The sequence below is a fragment of the Sapajus apella genome, unplaced genomic scaffold, assembly GCF_009761245.1.
Source record: "Sapajus apella isolate SASKATOON/1434 unplaced genomic scaffold, GSC_monkey_1.0 scaffold918, whole genome shotgun sequence".
NCBI lineage: Eukaryota > Metazoa > Chordata > Mammalia > Primates > Cebidae > Sapajus > Sapajus apella.
In genome coordinates this window covers 5,934-23,841 of record NW_022437844.1, presented here as the reverse complement: position 1 = coordinate 23,841, position 17,908 = coordinate 5,934, and the positions used below count along the sequence as shown (strand labels likewise).

The following is a 17,908-nucleotide window of genomic DNA, read 5'->3' as shown; positions in this document are numbered from 1 at the left end:
GTAATCCTCAGCGTGAAGGTGGGGCCTGGTGGGAGGTGACTGGATCATGGAGGCGGAGGTCTCAAAAATGGTGTAGCACCATCCCCATGGTGCTATTCTCCTGGTAGTGAGTTATCAGGAGACCCAGTCCTTTAAGCGTGTAGCACCTCCCCCTCTCTGTCTTCCTCCTGCTCCAGCCATGTGAAAAGTGCCTACTTCCTCTTGGCCTTCAGTCATGATTGTAAGTTTTCTGAGGCGTCCCCAGAAGCAGAAGCTTCCATGCTTCTCGCACAGCCTGTAAAACCGTGAGCCAATTAAACGTCTTTCTTTTATAAATTACCCAGTCTCAGGTATGTTTTTGTTGTTTTTTGAGACAGAGTCTTTGGGTGTCAACATCTTTCCAGCAGATGGGGAAGAAGGCCTAGGAGGATGTCATAGGAGGTTTTCATGAATCAGGTTTGGGGGAAGTCTCACTTGGGCCCGCCATTCATTGCCCAGGCCTCAGTTCACCAGTCACAGTTACCTGCCAGGAGACTCGGAAGCCCCAGGAAGAAAAGGAAACAGGTTTGGAGAACAGCTAGTCAGTCTCTGTTTCTGTATTGCCTGAACAGCTTACAGAAAGAAAAATACAAAAAGCTCCCAAATGCATAGAAAACTTCCCAGCCACACTCCCAATCGGAGAAATGGGTATCTTAATGGACGGCAATAAGATACCGTCCATTATCTATCCTATGGACGAATATGCAAATGTTTGAAACAGACTGATCTGGTGGGGGTCTGGGAAGAGTCACATTCCTGCATTGTTAGTATGGGCGTAACTTGATGTAATACCTAGAGAAGGCAATTTAGCAATATCTGTCCACACCGTGTGTGCCTTTTGCCCCCCTCTTCTAGAACTCTTGCTGCTATGAATTTGCTCTTTGGGTGTACTTGCACATGTATGGAATGATATTGCATGCTACTTTCCTCAATGCGGTGTGGTCTGTAACGGTCTAAGGCTGGGTACACCCCTGGTCAACAGGGCACTGGCTAAAGAAAGAAAAGGATATATTCATATCAAAGCATACCCTGAAGGCATGGAAAAAGAGCAGAAGGCTTTTACCTCTGTGCAGCTACACTGCGTGGGTGCGAATCCTGGTTCTTCCCTGTTTAGCCGTATTACCGATGGCAAGTTATGTCAATCGCATGTGCTCTACACTCCTCATGCACACAACGAGGAAAGCACCTAGCTCCCTGTGTTATGGTGAGGATGAACTCAATGGTCTGAAGCATTCACGGCAATGGCATGGAAAGCATGCTGTAACTTTTGCCTGTATTAAGCACAGAAAGTACTCCAAGATACATTCTGAGATGAAAATAAAATGCCAGGTCCACACACCGTTTGCTACTCACCTTAATGTAGAAAGAGGGGTTTGGATAAGGTATGCCTGAATGCCAGTGATGTTTCTCTAGAAGGGTATCTAAAAGTCTGGCGGAAAAGAGGAGTGGCCTTTGGGAAAGAGTTCTGGAAGGTGCAGCAACGGGGGTGAGAAGAATCCGTTAGCTGCACATAGTTTTGAAGCCTTGGAATTTTACACCAAATGTGTATGTATCACCTATTCCATTTCTTAAACTTTGCTTACAAAAAAAAAAAACAGAAAAGGAGAAGAAGGAACAAGCTTTGGAGCTATGCAAACTTGAATTTGTGACCCTTCTCTACCATGCAGGTCAAACCCCGTAACGAGGGGCCTCATACAAAAGGAGCATGTGGGGTCCGCTGTTCAAAAGCAGCAAAAGCTGACTTTCCTTTCTCACTCAATCTCTGTTTTGACCTCTCAGGATTTTTCCAGTTGCAATTTAACCTGGTGCTCCCTCAGTTAAGGGGACACGCATAGGGTGGGTGAAGGTCCTCACAGGTGTCCGGAGCCCTGCCCTGTGACTTGGCATTCTCACCCTGCCCCTCCCTGCACCCACACCCAGGCCCAGGCGAAGTGCAGCAGCAGTCGCTGGGGCGGCAGAGGGAAAAGGAGTCTGAGAGGGTGTGTGGGTGAGGGGGCGGCAGAAAACCCATCCCAGTGAGGCCGGGAGGGGGTGAGAGCAGGACCACATGACGGCCGAGGCTCCGGGACCCCCGCACACACTGCATTGTTTCATCAGACCACGTCTAACAAGCACAAATTCAAGGAAAGAAATCCTTCAGGGTTTCAAGGCAGCTACACTAAATGTCAAGCCCAGGGGCCCATTCTGAGCAGGGAGCCCTGTGGGACTACTCTGGTTGCAGGTCCACGAAGCCGGCCCTGTTACCACATCCTACTTGTGTGCAATGGCCTAACTTCTCTGTGGCCTCAGTTTCCTCAGCAGTGATGTGGATATTGAAAAAAACCTTTGTAAGACTTAAATAAGATACTACATGCTTTGGAAAGCATGTGGCGTGGTGTAAGTCTTGACATGTTAAGTAAAATTATTGTAAACCAAAAATGAAATTCTAAGGCTCCTAACCATTAGAATGGACTTCCTCCCCAGCCAAGACACTCTTAAAATTTAACCTGAAAGACCAGTTCAGGCCATGACGGGAACTGGGGTTCCAACATGCCTCTTTGTACCTCTCTGGCATTCACGTCAACACAGACCTAATGTCTGATAAGAAACATTGACACTCTATTCTCTCTGAAGTCTGCTACCTGAAGCAAGGTTTCCCCTGCACAGTACGAACTCTGGTGTCCACAATTATTATTATATTAACCCAGACGTTTTCTTTTTCTTGATTTCACGTCTTTAGATAAACTCAACCCAACCAATTGTCAACCATGACACTTTTTTTTTTTTTTTTTTTTTTTTTTTTTTTTGAGACGGAGTTTCGCTCTCGTTACCCAGGCTGGAGTGCAATGGCGCGATCTCGGCTCACCGCAACCTCCGCCTCCTGGGTTCAGGCAATTCTCCTGCCTCAGCCTCCTGAGTAGCTGGGATTACAGGCACGCGCCACCATGCCCAGCTAATTTTTTGTAGTTTTAGTAGAGACGGGGTTTCACCGTGTTGACCAGGATGGTCTCGATCTCTTGACCTCGTGATCCACCCGCCTCGGCCTCCCAAAGTGCTGGGATTACAGGCTTGAGCCACCGCGCCCGGCCAACCATGACACTTTTAATCTACCTGTAACCTGTAGCACACCCCCACCTCCGAGTCCGGAACAAATCAATGTATGTGGTTGTCCCGCCTTTCTGGACCGAACCAATGTATTTCTGAAACGCATTTGATTGAAGTCTCACGTCTCCCTGAAATATATAAAACTAAGCTGCACCCTGACACCCTCCTGAGGGCTGTGTTACGGGCCACAGTCACCCATATTTGGCTCAGAATAAATCTCTTCAAACATTTTACTGAGTCGGACTCTCTTCATTGACACTGTTAAATTATTAATGAGAATACGGTTGGTATGACTTGATCAATTAACAAGTAGTAAATGCTACATATGAAATAGAAACTATGAAACATGTTATGAAATAAAGTTGGTGTGATGAACACATGCCAACGTCACAAGAGACAGACGCGTGGAATAGCAGATTAAACGGGGCTATTCATCCTTTAGTAGGAGAGGAATCGTCCCATCCATCCATAACGTCCAAAGAGGCCAGCCGTTCACCCACCTGCAGATCATCTCAGCCAGTTCACAGCAAAGTACCTGGCCGTTATGAATCCAACTGGGAAGAAGTTGGCCCTGGCCAGGCACCGGTGGTTTCCGGACGCGGGGCCAAGCACCTGAGTCCCCAAGGCAACCAAGTACCTCAGGGAGATCCCTCTCCCGTGGGAAATGCACGGTGAGGTTTTCCCTAAGGGTTAGGCCTGGAAGCTGGTGGGAAGAGCTGGTGTCTGTCTTGTAGGTATTGTCCGGTTTGCACCACACCCACACCCTGTCTTCAAACTAAGAAAGACTGTTGGCATGCCTTTTTCATGCTTCCATGGGACAGCAGGGCTCATAGGTCCAGTCATCCTTCCCGGCCCCAGCCCAGAACACCATCCTTTTGCCTCCACCTGCCCTGCTTCCTCATGGGTATGGGTAGCTCTTCTTTTCATCCACCACAGTGTCATCCTCCCCGTCCATGCTCTTCTCACTGGAGATACACCAGGGTTTGTCCCCTTCCCCACAACTCCAGTAACATGGCTTCATGATCTTCCAGGCCCCGCATAGCCTGGCCCAGCCTACCTCTCCAGGTTCTTGTGCCAGTTGTGTCCAGATCTCTCTGCTTTTGAGTCATTCGGGGAAGAATCAGTCTCAGGCATCCAGACATGTGCCTCACACTTATAACTAGGTCTCTGTGCTGCTAAGAATCTGGACTTTCACCCACAGCTGGGCCCTGTTTTTCTGCATAAGTAACAGAATCACCCAACCAAAAAGCCAATCCTGTAATAGGTTCTTTATCGCATAACAGTTCTGCAACGATGCAGGCTTCCTTATGCAATGCATTCTATTCTCCTTCATTGCAGTGAATAATAAACCCAATTTATTTAACTGGCTGCGCATGCCTGGTCCTCTTTGACTGGAAGGCATTGACAATACTCATGCTGGCCTTCTCTGAGTTATCAAACATGTCGATTTCTTTACTGCACTATAGCCTTTGCACATACGGTTCCTTCTGCCTAGAAAACTGTTCTCCTCATCCTGTGGCCCTACATGAAACTTCGACAATTCATTAACTAATTAAATAATTCATTCCACAATAAGCGTCTAATATTTGCCGAGTGCCAAGCACTGTGTGAGTTACAGGAGTTCAGTGGGGAGCAAAACCAGACATGGTGCGATCTTTCTTCTTGCTTACAGGTCTGCAGATAAGATCACATCAACCAAACATCACATTAATGAGTATACGATCTGTAATGACAGCACCCTAATGATAAGAGGCACATTTCTATGTGGGGTCATAATAATAGGACCCTGACCTGGACTTTGATGTGGGGCCCAATTGAGTGGCAGCAGAGCTGAAGTCTGAAGGATGACTGGCACATCCTTAAAAAGCCGTGGTCACAGTGGCTCACAAGAGTAATCCTAGCACTTTGGAGGCTGAGGTTGCCAGCTCACTTGTGGTCAGGGGCTCGGGACCAGTCTGGCCAACATGGTGAAACCCTGTCGGTACTAAAACATACAAAAAATATATTTAACATATTTAACAGGGCCTGGTGGCGGGTGCCTGTAGTCCCAGCTATCTGGAGGCTGAGGTGAGAGAATCCCATGGACCCAGGAGGCGGAGCTTGCAGTGAGCCAAACTCGGCCACAGCACTCCAACCTGGGCGACCGAGATCCCCTCTCAAAAAAAAAAAAAAAAAAAAAAAGCAGTGGTGGCCATTCATTCAGTCCTGACTGAGGGCACAGCATGTGAAACGGCCTTGCGATCAGCATAAGTGTAAGAAGTCCGAGGAACGGAAGAGACTTTATGTGACTGGAGTGAAAGCCACAAATAAGGGAGCGGTGTGAGATGGGGAGGCAAAGACGGAAGGTGGCTGAGTGCCACTCAGGCTGAGGACTGGGTCTGTGTCATCAGATGGCCTGCATTTGGCCCCAAGCTCTCTCCATGAGTAGCTCTGTAACAGGGGACCAGTCATTGAACCTTGTGGGGCCTTACTCGTGTCCCATGGGATGACGAAAAAGCTACCTTACAGAGTACCTGTGAGAATTCAGTGACATTGTGCCTGTAAAGCACACAGAACCATCAACTCTGATGACCAGTGGCAGTCAGTCATTGAGTGAATGTGAGCAGTTATGACCGTGAGTACGGTGGATGGGCAAGGATAGCAGGGATGAAGCAAGAGCAGCCTCACGGGTGCAAAACTGCAACACGCACCCATTCCCTGATGCCCGCACTCCACTGGCACGACTCTGGCTGAGAACATTCCCTTAAATTCTGCATCCCAAGTGCCTCTCTTGTCGCACCCTAGTCCTGAACCTCAGGGAGAGGTCAGAACATTTGGGCCATGCCAAAGATTTTGGTTTTAACCCTAAGAGCACGGAAGAGCTCTTACGGTTGTAACCAGGTGGAGCGAGCCGGGTGTGTGTGCGTGTGTATGTGGTACTCTGTTATTGTAAATATCCTTTGGGGACGTTTGGATTGGAGAGAGGCCGGAGTGAATGCTGGTGTTGGCCAGTTAGGAAACACTTCACATTGTCAAAGTATCCCATGATGAGAACTTGGACAAAATGGTGGTAGTGGAGATGGAAAAACAGGGAGAACGTTGATGGATATGTAGGAGAGAAATCTCTGTTGGTGAGAATATCACATGACAGGTGAGGGAGGAAGGGGTGACAAGCATGATGCCTAAACTGCTGGTGTGTGCCACTGAAGGGAGTCTGATTCCATCGAATGGGATGACAACACTGGAAAGGAACCAAATGCACGCATTTGTCTTTGGTGCTGTGGAGTTACAGGTGTCTTTAACACGACCGGATATACTGCATCGAGCTGGTCACTCTGGCCTGGAACCGTGCCGACAGTGTGGGCTCATAAAGAAATATCCTTGGTGACTTACCGATGGCGAGTTAGAGGTGAGGCTCCTGTCGGGGTTGGCTATGAAAAGCATGGAGCGATAACGAGTGGCCCTAGGACCAAGCACAGAGAAAGTCAAATACGCAATGCCAGCGTACGGGAGGAAGAGCTTATGGTGGAGCTAGGTGAATGGGAGCTCTGGCGAAAGGGAGAAGACCATCGGGAAAGCAGTGGCACAGGATTGGAGAGATAAGAGTGTTTCTAGGAGGAAACAGTGCTCTGTGGTATCAGAGCAAGGAGGAAGGTCATGCAATTGAAGCCTGGACCATCTTCCTTCCCTGTAGCAACCCAGAGGTCACGGGTGATATTAGTCAATGGAAGACAATGCGGAGGGTGCCGGAGTGAAGGTCACGTGCAGGCTGACAGGAGAGAGACAGGTGGAGGAATGAGGGCGGAGCACCCACTCGTTCTTCCAGACACCTGACCATGAAGGGAAGGAGAGAGAAAAGATGCTTCGTGGAGGGGTGCATTAGTTAAAGGAAGGACAATTGTAGAGAAAACATAAAGGAAAATGGCGTAAGGTGCCCAGTTTAAATTTTCAATATTACAAGTTTCCCCTGGGTCCAGGCTGCGTGCTCAGCGTTTTACGTCCATTAGGGCATTGAAGCCTCACGGGATTCCAACGGTATGGGGTTATTACCACATTCGACAGATGAAAACCCAGGGTGGGAGAGGAAATGTGACTGCATCGAAGTGGCAAGTTCTTTGTTTTTTTTTTTTTTTTTTTTTTAAAGCAGCGTCAAACATCCTTGTACTACGTACTTTTTGTACATGTATATGATTATATTTGTAGGAAATATTCTTAGAGGTCAAACTGAGGTATTAAAGGACATGGAAGTTGAAAAGTTGAAACTTTCTGCCAATTTGTCCTTCAAAGAAGTTGCAGCAGGCCTGGTGAGGTGGCTCACGCCTGTAATCCCGGCACTTTGGGAGGCCAGGGCGAAGTGGCAAGTTATGTAAGAGTGTGACACGCAGACTAGGCACCTCCCCACCGCGACACCCTATCATGTTTCCCTTGAATTTTGGCTGCAGGTCCCGGATCCCTTCAGTTCTCCCTTTTTCTCCCGGGCTTTTTCAAGCACTGGGGTTGGGGGTGGACAATGACCAATTGTCTGGAGACTGAGTGCAGGGGAAATTGTCTGGAAACTGAGTGCAGGCGACGCCAGACAATTGCTCTGGCTGCTCTGCCTGACTCCTGAGGAGCAGGCACTGAGCTCAGGGACAGGCAGCAACTCTTTGGTGAAACAGGGAGGTTGCCTCTAGGGCTCACATCCAAGGAGAGGTGTGACAGGGACAGGAGGGATGGGCACAGTTTGAAACCCTGGCATCAGGCCTTTTTGAGCCTTGGACACAAGCGTGGGTACCCGTGCGCGTGCGTTTTCTGTGGTCAAAGGTACCTTCTGGAAGGGATCGGGCAGTGCTCCCTCAGCCCACCCTGAGCTAAGCCTCTCTGCTGGTCTCTGCATACCTGCAGGGAAACGGTGTCTGTCTCTGCCTTCGTGTGCTTACCTTATAGCCCGGAGGGGACATGCACATTCATCCAAAATTATGTTTGTGTCTCCCGTTCACGTCTCTGACACCCAGAACAGAGCTAATTTTATGAATGGACAAAGTAATACTTTCACACCCATCTCAAATTTTAATCAATGTATGCAATCAGAGTTGAAAACCCGGCACAATGTTGTGTTGAAATTGTACTACTAGCTAAATGTATTCAGTGCTTGCTGTGTGGCAAACGCTCTTCCGCCTGTTTCACTGTGGCGTGTGATACGAAGAACAGCCACCTAGGCTGCCGTAACACGGTGACCTGACCTAGCTTGAGGAGTCAGAGAAGAGTGCCCCGAAAGTGCCCTTTACAATATTGTGCAAAGACACTTAACATGAGATCTACCCTCCTAACAGACCTTTAAGTGTACAAGAGAGTGTTAGCTGTGGGCACAATCTTGTCCAGAAAGTCTCCAGAGCTTATTTTTCTGGCATAACTGAAACTTTACACTCACCAATGAGCAACTCCGTTTCCCCCACCCCCTTCAGTCGAAGGTAACCACCATTGTACTCTCTGCTTCTATGAGCTATTTTCTTTTTCTCCTTTCAGTGGAATCACCTAGTATTTGTCTGCGACTGGCTCATTTTGGCGGCACTCTTCCCAATAGCTAAAGTGGAGAAACATATTAACTGTCTATCACTGGGCCGGGCTGCATGGTTCACACCTGGAATCCCAGCACTTTGGGAGTCCAGGGTGGGCAGACGGCTTGAGGTCAGGGGTTTGAGACCACCCTGGCCGACACGGCGAAACTCGTCTCTACTAAAATGACAAAAATTAGCCAGGTATGGTGGCGCATACCTGTAGGCCCAGCTACTCAGGAGGCTGAGGCAGAAGTTACAGTGACCTGAGATCGTGCCATTGCACTCCTGCCTAGGTGACACAGTGAGGCCGTGTCTCTACAAAAAAAAGGAAAGAAAACAAAGGAAGAAAGAGAGAGAGAGAAGGAAACAGCGAGAAAGACAGAAGGAAAGAAAGATAGAAAAAGAAAAAACAGCCCATCACTGGATGAACGGATTAAGAAGATGTGGCATACACAAACAGCATGATGCAGCTTTTAGGAATGAAACCCTGCAACGTGGAACAACATGGATGAACCTCGAAGGTTTTATGCTAGGGAAAATGAGCTGGGCTCCGAAGTACATAGACTGTAAGAATTCACCTCTGTGAGGTACTGAGAAGAGGCAAATGCATGGAGACAGAAGGTAGAATGGAGATCACCAGGGGCTGTGGGAGAGGGGAGAAAGGGAGTTACTGTGGGAGGGGTACCAAGTTTCTTTTGAGCAGATGAAAACTTGTGCAAATGGATAATGGTGAGGGTTGCGCAACAACGTGAATGTACTCACACGCCAGGGACAGGTAAACTAAAAAGGGTTAAAATGCCAAATGTCATGGTGGGCGTATTTTACCTCAATGAAAAAAGATGCCATAAAGAAAAACTCACAGGACAACTTTACAGCATTTTCATCTGCCCTTGCTCCACCTGCTTTCCGACACGGTGTTGGCATTGCACCCAGCAGCCGGCATCCCCTGTGAGGAATCCCGGTACCTGGTTCTGGAGGGAGCAGAGCTCATTCAAAGGTCATGGTTTTCATGGGTTCTAACTTGTCTAGCGGCTTCCTGAAGGACAGAAGCAAGCTGCTCCTCTCTGAGCTAACGGGGAAGTCAGGGCGGAAAAATGCTGGGCATTTCCTGAAAACCTTATAAGGCAAACTGAAAAACTGCAGCTGCCGGAGGCAGAAATTACAATGGAAATCTATAACAGATAACCCCAAATCTGGGAGACACGCTGGTGGACAGTCCATTTGGGAAATGAGAGCATTCGGAAGCAGTCCCGTACCTCAGCAGCACGTTTTCCAGGCTCATGTGTGTTATGGCATGTATCAGTATTTCATCCCTTCTTATTGCCCAGCCATACTCCCCTGAATGGAGAATCACCCATGAGTTCATCAACCGACGGACGCCCGCGCCACTCACAACCTTTCCCCGCTAGGAATAATGATACCATGTAAGTTCGTGTACAGGTTTTGTTGGGACACAGATTTTCATTTCTCTTCTGTGGATACCTAAGAGTGGACCTCCTGGGCCATATGGAAATTCTGTTTCTAGTACTGAGGGGCAGCCAGATTCTTTCAAACCAAGCTGCCCTAGGCTATATTCCCACTAGCAATGTACCAGGACTCTAATCTCTCCACACCCTTGTCAGCAATTGTTATTGCCTGTCTTTTTTATTCTTGTCATCCCACTGAGTGTGAAGCCATAGCTCATTGTGATTTTGATTTGCATTTCCCTACTTGATAATGATGAAGTGGGGGGCGGCGGGGTGGATTTTCCTGTGCTTATCGGCCATTCGTATACTTTCTTTGGCAACATGTCTGTTCAGATTCTGTGCTCAGTTTTGAATTAGGTCATCATTTGACTGTTGATTTATCAGAGTTCTGTATGTATACTGGATGCATCTACCGTCAGAGAGTACAATGCAAGATATTGGACCTAACGCCTGCCTCAGCTTACTGCCGGGAGGAGGAATCCAGGCGGAGTCTCGTCGTCTCCCCCGAGTTGTGGAGTACGTGGTAGGAACATTAGTCATTGAAAAGGAAAAAAATCCTGCCACGTGTGACGTGAGTGAACCTGGAGCGTATTAGACCAAGTGCAATAAGCCAGGCAGAGAGACAAATGGCACATGTTCTCACTTACATGTGGAGTCTCAAAATCAGAACTCATACATGCAGAGGGTACAAATGGTGGCTACTGGAGGTTACGGGTTGGGAGGTGTAGGGCGTGTTGGCAATGGATACCAATGGTGTTGGCAAGTCAGAAGAAATAGAGACAGTCGGTTTTTCTGGCGGACACCCTTGTGCCCGCCTAGCATACCTGGAACACTTATTTTAGAGATGCGAATCCTAACCAACTGTCTCTGGGATGCTGGGAGCAGGCTCCCTGGGTCTTCTGGAGGCAGGAATCTGCCACCTTGTGATGAGGAGGCTTTATCTCAGAGACCCTGAGGTTATCATTGGATTTTCCCCCGCTGGAATCTGCAGCTCCCCACAGCTGTTGACAGTTTCTCCAATGTCCACCTGCGGGCATGAAGTCGCTGATGCTTACATCTTTTACAGGCTGACGTAAGAGAACGGCCTTCACTCACTTCAAGTCTACTATTTAGGTGAGAGACAGTGATGACATCAACCCCACCACCCACACACCTGACATTGGGAAGAGAGTGCAGACTGTGATACTGCCTCAGAGTCAAGTCTCAGAAATTGTGGTGGAGTCACAGAAATCGTGGTGCCATTCCCAGGAAAACCTTAATCCTGCTCATGCTGCAGGAGGGGAAAGGTATTAGAGTAACTCATTGAGGCATTTACTTTGGAGGCCGAGGCAGAAGCAATAGGGTCTAGGTCCTTTTGGTCCAAATCACTGGGTGAAATAACGTAAGTTACATTAGGAACGACAGTTGTCATTTCTTGAGCACTTGACGCATCAGGGCATGGAGCGCCACATTCTCTTTCCGGCACTTCACTTAAGATGCTCAGTAAATGAAGAAATATGTAGTTCTGTCGCCATTTTACAGATGGTGAAGCCAAGGCCCAGAACAGCGTGCTGACTTGTCTGACAAAGGGTGCGCTATCGCTCTGCTCCTGCCGGACCCTGTACTCCGCTGACCTGTGACCCGTCACACAGTTTTGAATGGAAAAGGCTGTCTCTGTTCCTCACGCCACACATTGGGTGATGACAGGGTCTAGGGAAACTTGGAACTTAAGAAGTCACCAGAAGGCCTATTTCCTTGTGTCCTCCTACCTTTTTGTAAATGAATTGCTTTTACGTTCAGTTTTCACGTCAAAGAAACGTGGATGCTGGTTCCGGAGGCAGTGGTCCTGGAAGTACTGCCTACACCTCAGGCTGTGCGCAGTCGAGACAAAAGCTGCCTTTGAATTTTTGCTCAAACAACAACAAGAAGAATAGAAAGGGCTCACATGCAGTAAGTGCTGACTACAGGCTAGGCTCGGTGATTCCTTCATGGGCACCCCCTCCTTGAAGCCTCACACAGAAGGTGAATGGAGCTTCTAAAACTGGCTGCCAGTTTAGGCAGGCACGAGTAGCAGAGTTGGGACACAAGCAGAGGTGGGTGTCCCTTCAAAGCCTCTGTCCTGAAAATAAGTGTTTTCCAAACTCCGATGTGCAGGTCACCTGTGGCCATAGACACAAGTACCTCGGCACGTAGGCGAACAACGTGGGGGATCATGAAACAGCACAAAGTGTAATCTACGGTCATTTCAGATTTTGACAGGAGGCCCGCATCGTGGTGGCCTGTACTGGGCAGCGGGCCACAGGATCTCGGCCAGGGCTGAAGAGCTGCTTTTGATGGGAGCTGGAGATAGGGCGAGATGCTTAGAGAATTGGATCCGTGAAAACAGAGAGGGGCCAGGTTGAACGGGGCAGAAGTGCCTGAGAACTATGTTTTCTCCGGTCTTTATTGACCGTGGTATCCAACGGCCGTGGCTCTCCACCTTCTCCCTGCCGCCTGCTCCCTTGGCACCTGTGGGCTTGGTCCTTCCATTGTCAGAGTCTCAGTTTCTTCCTCCACCAATTGAGATGAACAACAGGTATTCTGAAAGATTTTAGTGCCAAGTAAACAAAGGAGCACAAATGAGACATTGTTAGAGAGAGAGTCCTTAGATCTATTTCATCTTTTTCATTTTCAAAAGAACATCGACAAATGTTGTGTCACACCTGTAATGTCAGCACTCTGGGAGGCCGAGGCAGTCGGGAAGCTTGAGCTGAGGAGTTCGAGACCAGGCCGGTTCACGTATGGTGAAATCCGCTCTCTACAAATCATACCAGAGGTTAGCGGGCTGTGGCGGCACGTGCCTGTGATCCCAGCTACTGGGAGGCTGAGGTGAAAGGACCACTTGGGCAGGGGAGGTGGAGGCTGGAGTGAGCCGGCATCACCCACTGCACTCCAGCCTGGGCAACAGAGCCCATGTCTGTCTCAAAATATAAAACCAAACAATAAAAATCATGTATAACAACAAATGTTTTCAACACATCTATTTCTAATTACATTTTATGACCAGCGATATTGTTTTCCATTTGGTTCATGGTGGGAATTTTCCTTTTAAAACACACTTGCAGATGTTTCCTTGATGATTGTCAGAAAACAAATTCACCTTCTAGTCTGGAGTTCATCCTGAGACGTCATCTGAAGAGCCGGCATACAAACAAGCGGCCTTTGTGGATCCGGTGCCAGATGCGCTCTTCCATTCTACTGAGAGAGGGCTGTTTCCATTCCGTTCCCTGTGGCATTCCATGGAAGAGCGGAGCTACATTCTGAGAGCCTCGCCTGAGCATCTTCACCCAACTCCGCTTTTGTCCATAGCCCTAAGTCCTTCTCACTTTCTGTTTGACACATTCCAGACCCACTGTAAATGCTTGTGGAACAGATGAATGAATGAAACAGGGATTTAAAACGGAGAGAGGAAGGGGCAGTCAGTGGCACGAGCTAAGGCAGGCCAGCCTATGCAGCTAACAGGAAGTTACCTATTTCTGGTGGGGTCAGAAGTACCTATGGTCCCGAAGATTACGAAGACTTCTACCCTGGACTGCGTTTGCCGTGGCCATGGTGAGCTCCAGGACTGAACAGCCAGTCCCCTTCTAACTGTCATCTTCCCTCCGGACCTCCGGTTGTTCATTTAGTCTTCTCTCGGCCTTGCTCAGAGATAGGAGTCAGTTACCTATTTTGTTTCCTGATTATGTCTTGAATCCTCAACAACTGTGCACAACCTATATGTGACCTGTTAAACACATCTGAGCGGCCACCATGTGGGAGCGGCCACCAGTGAAACATAACCAGCTCCCTAGGAGCCCACCGTGACGGACTATGTGGCAACAACAAGATCTGGCGTCTCTCATGCTGGGATGAAAGCTGCCACGTTCACAGCGAGACCTGCGATTTACTCTGCCTCCCACGCTTGAATCTGAAAAGGCTGTGACTCACCTCTAATCAATAGTGTATGACACAGGAGTCTTGCTTGAGAGAGGAGACGCAACGTTCACCATGGATACAGAAAAGTGCTGCTTGGAGCCTGAGTCATGTGGTCGGAAGCGTGAGTACTGGGAGGCCCACGCTGCTGAGAGGAGGCCAAAGGCCACGGAGTGGTAACACGGGGGCCCTCCGCCCCCCAGGCCTAGTCTTCCAGTCCTCTCCATGCAGGCAGCAGGGATGTCAGTGAATGAGCCTTCAGATGGTTCCAGTCCCCAGCCAGTCGGGCTTCTGCAGCTGAGGTCCCAGGCTCATGGGAAACAAGTCTTATCCACTGTGCCCATTCTGAATTCCTGCCTCTCAACTTCCACGCATATGATAAAATGGTCGTTATTTTATGGACTCCCTGTGGGGCCGTTTGTCATACAGGAAGAGGAACAGGAATGCTGGACACATGTCCTAACCAAAGCCATTCCTCCTCCGTAGAGTTAAACCCCAATCTGACGCTGGTTTAAATTATTTCACTGCCAATTCTTCATGGTTTTCCCAACTATATAGATGCCCCTAAACAATGCAGTTTCATATCCTCTGAGTGCCTTGATGGGAGGAGTTTGGGGGACCCGAAATCAAGAAAAGAAGCACTCAGGGATCAGGTAGTCAAGGCAAGGCACTGTGTTGACCCGAGAACACTCTGTTAGCTGTTAACATTCTTGAGGAAAGAGGAAGTTGAGGAATCCAGTTTAAGCTGCTTGATGCCAGCTATGTAGCTGTATATGACAGCAGGTCCAGGATTCAAAGACAGGTAGTGTGTCCCCAGAGGCCAGATGTGTAAACCCTCTGCTAATTCCCCTCATCAAAAAAGTAGGGAACCCTGTGCGAGTATTCTCTACTACAAAAGGCAGAGTCACCAGCATCTTCTGAAATAATCTGAGACCAAGTCCTTTCAAAAACCAAGCCTTGCCATAGCCAAGTCGAACTTTACAGACACACCAACACACATAGATGCCTAAAAGGTGTTTACTGATTTCTATATACTTGACACATGTACAAGACAGGTCTTTCAAAAGATTAAAGAGGGCATACAATGCACAGGTGTCTTTCTCATTCCTGTATCCCCATCTCCTTGCCCAGAGACACTTTCCAGAGGTCAACAAGGAAAATAGTAACACCTTTTGGTGATTAAGAGCAATGAGGTATGGAACACGACCAAATCTTGAAATATATCACTAAAAACCCAGTAAGTAGCATAACGCGAATCTAAGTAGTGGCAATATGAATGTCTACCCAAAAGTCACAGGAGCGGGCGCGCACCGCACCATAATGAGTGGAAGACGTCCTGGCAAGGTGTTTACAAACTGTTTGTGTGTTGCCGTCCTACACACCAGACGCAAAGCGCTGAAAACAAGCCTGTTCACAATAGCACCAGGAACGTACAGGACACGGGAATCATCTGCAGGTGATTTGTGACAACCGTATGCAGAACAGTAAAAGCGAGAGACACAGTCAACGGATGGCTAGAAAAAGCAGAGACACTCTTCTTGCTAATGGGATTGCAAGGGTAACGTTGTACACAAGATTAAAGTTGTGTTCAAGGTTTGGAACGTAAGCGAGTTCACTGAAAACTAGCGGAGGGGAAGGGCAAACCCTGGAAGGGAAACCACGGTTTAACCAGGCCAGAAACACCTCGTTCACAGCGTGTGATCTGTGCAGGCAGTCGGGGGCTCCGCGCGGGGCCGGCCGGCCGGCGGGTTTCGGGCGTGCTTGCGCTGTTCCTCTCTGCGCGGACAGTCACTGTTGCTGTTCGCGGACACAGGCAGGGACTGACCGGGAGGACGTCTTGGGGATGGCCTTGTGCTCCTCGGCGTCCTCCTTCTCCGGGTCGCCACCGCCGACCTCCTCGATGACCACGCTGCGCACGGTGCCCTCGTCCAGGCAGTGCGGGGCGACGCCGTACACGCGGGGGTCAGAGACCGCGGCGTGGAAGCTCTGCACCCCGCACCTGCTGCAGAAGCTGTGCAGCGCCGGGTGCGTGTTGGAGCGGTAGGTGACGATGCTGTCCGCGCCCTGGAGCAGCGTGAAGCGCGAGGCCGGGACGAGGAAGTGGCGGTGCTGCTTCTTCCTGCACAGCCTGCAGCTGCAATCCACGACGCGCAGATCTGCGGGGGCCCAGACCGCAAAGCGGACCGCGCCGCAGTGGCAGCCCCCGGTGTGATGCACGAGGCCCGGGTACTCGAAGGTGTCCAGCAGGACCTTGGCGGCGCCCTCGCAGCTGAGACCCCACAGCTTCCTGAACTTCTCCCAGCGCTCCCGCTGCGCGCCCAGGTCCAGGTCCTGGGGGGACGCGGCTGGCTCATGCCGGTCCGCGGGTGGTGCGGAGGGCAGCGGGTCTCTAGTGCGTCTCTCCCGGACCCGCCGCCATCGGCGCCTCTGCCACCACCTTCCCAGCCACCTCTTGGCCGCCGCGGGGCTCCCGACCCCGACTCTGACCCGGGGGCGCTGCCGGCGGCTGGCGCGGGTGACCCGGAACGCCGCGCAGGAGGCGGGAGGGTCCCCGGGCCGTTTTAGCCTCCGCCGCAGAGCAGTGGTCGGGTTCCTCACTCTGCCCATGACGTCTGAGGCTTCCAGATCCGGTGCCTACCCCACTACCCCCATTTCCTCGTCAGTCACTGAGCAGCCTCCTTGTGTCCGCCAGCAGGATTGGTTCCTTGTTGGATGTGATGTAAAGAGACCCTTCCCTCGACCCTACCGCAACAGCCTTCGCTGGCCTGAAAGTCAGTCGTGAGGCATTCAACAAACACCTGCTGGGCACCAGGTACCCCACCTGGGCGCTGGGGTGTGGAGCTGCATCCTGCCTCCTAAAGCACTCACATTCATTTAGGATCAGGTGTATGCAAATACAGTCCCCAACACCTTGGGACCTTCGCCCTGGCAGAAGTGAGAACCAGGGGCTCTGGGAACACAGAGGAACGCCCACACGCTGGAATCGGAAGGGCGGCTGGGAGGGGCACGGAAAGACTCCTCTAAAGTCTTCTTGCGGGGTTGATTCTTTCATTCGGGTGTAGTGTTTTGTCTTTCTATCTCGTAATTTTCGTTGCCATGAAGGCCTCTTTACCTAATGTTGACATCCCTACTTCTGCTCTTTTAGTTGATGTTTACCTGATGAGGCTTTTCCCACCCGTCGTATCCTTTTCATTTACCCAGGGCAGCTGAAATGCAACTGAGTTTCATATAAACGAGGAATAGGCAGGCTGTGTTCCTCACTGACTCTGCCAGTATCTACCTTTTCATACATGGTTTTAGTTCATTTCCACGATCACTGGGCTAGTGTTTAAGTCCACCAACTTATTGTTTGTTTTCTTTTGTTTCCTTCCTGTCTCGGCTAACCGTTCCTCCTGTTTGGCCTTTCTGTGGCTTACCTGTACACTCTGCAGGGTTTATCTTGGTTCCCGAACGTGTTTTCAACTGTTTGTCTCAGTGCTTGCTCTGGGATTTCCAGCGTGCGTGTGTGACTTACTGCAGGCTCCTGTTGCCGCTCCTCACCACTTCCATTGAAGTGTGGAAGCATCGGCCCCTTTCAGCCCCTCTGCCTTCCCGCTTATGGACAACCTCGTCTGGGGTATCAGATGCTTTCTTACGTTTTGCTTTAATCAACAAACGTGATTTCTACCATTCACAAGGAAAAGGGTGGCTTAATGTTTGACCCCTAAGGGTGTTTTTTTCTATTACTCTTGACTACTTTCTGATACTCCCAGAGGCCATCTTTTATTCTTTCCTCTTTTGCTTTAAGCACCGACTCTAGCCATTCTTTCACCATGGGTCTCCTCGTGACAAAATGCTTCCCTTTACCTGAGAAATGTCTTGATTTCCCCTTCATCCATGAGGGATGGTATCACT

At 49.7% G+C, this 17,908-nt stretch overlaps 1 protein-coding gene across 1 annotated transcript; it reads right to left on the bottom strand.

Annotated features, from left to right (window-relative positions):
- Positions 1-15,736: 15,736 nt before the first annotated feature.
- On the bottom strand, positions 15,737-16,666 carry LOC116546453 (centromere protein V-like protein 1). Its single transcript, XM_032272710.1, is given in 1 exon segment — positions 15,737-16,666. A coding segment is annotated over 1 exon segment (864 nt). The 3' UTR covers positions 15,737-15,802.
- Between the last annotated feature and the right edge of the window lie 1,242 nt (positions 16,667-17,908).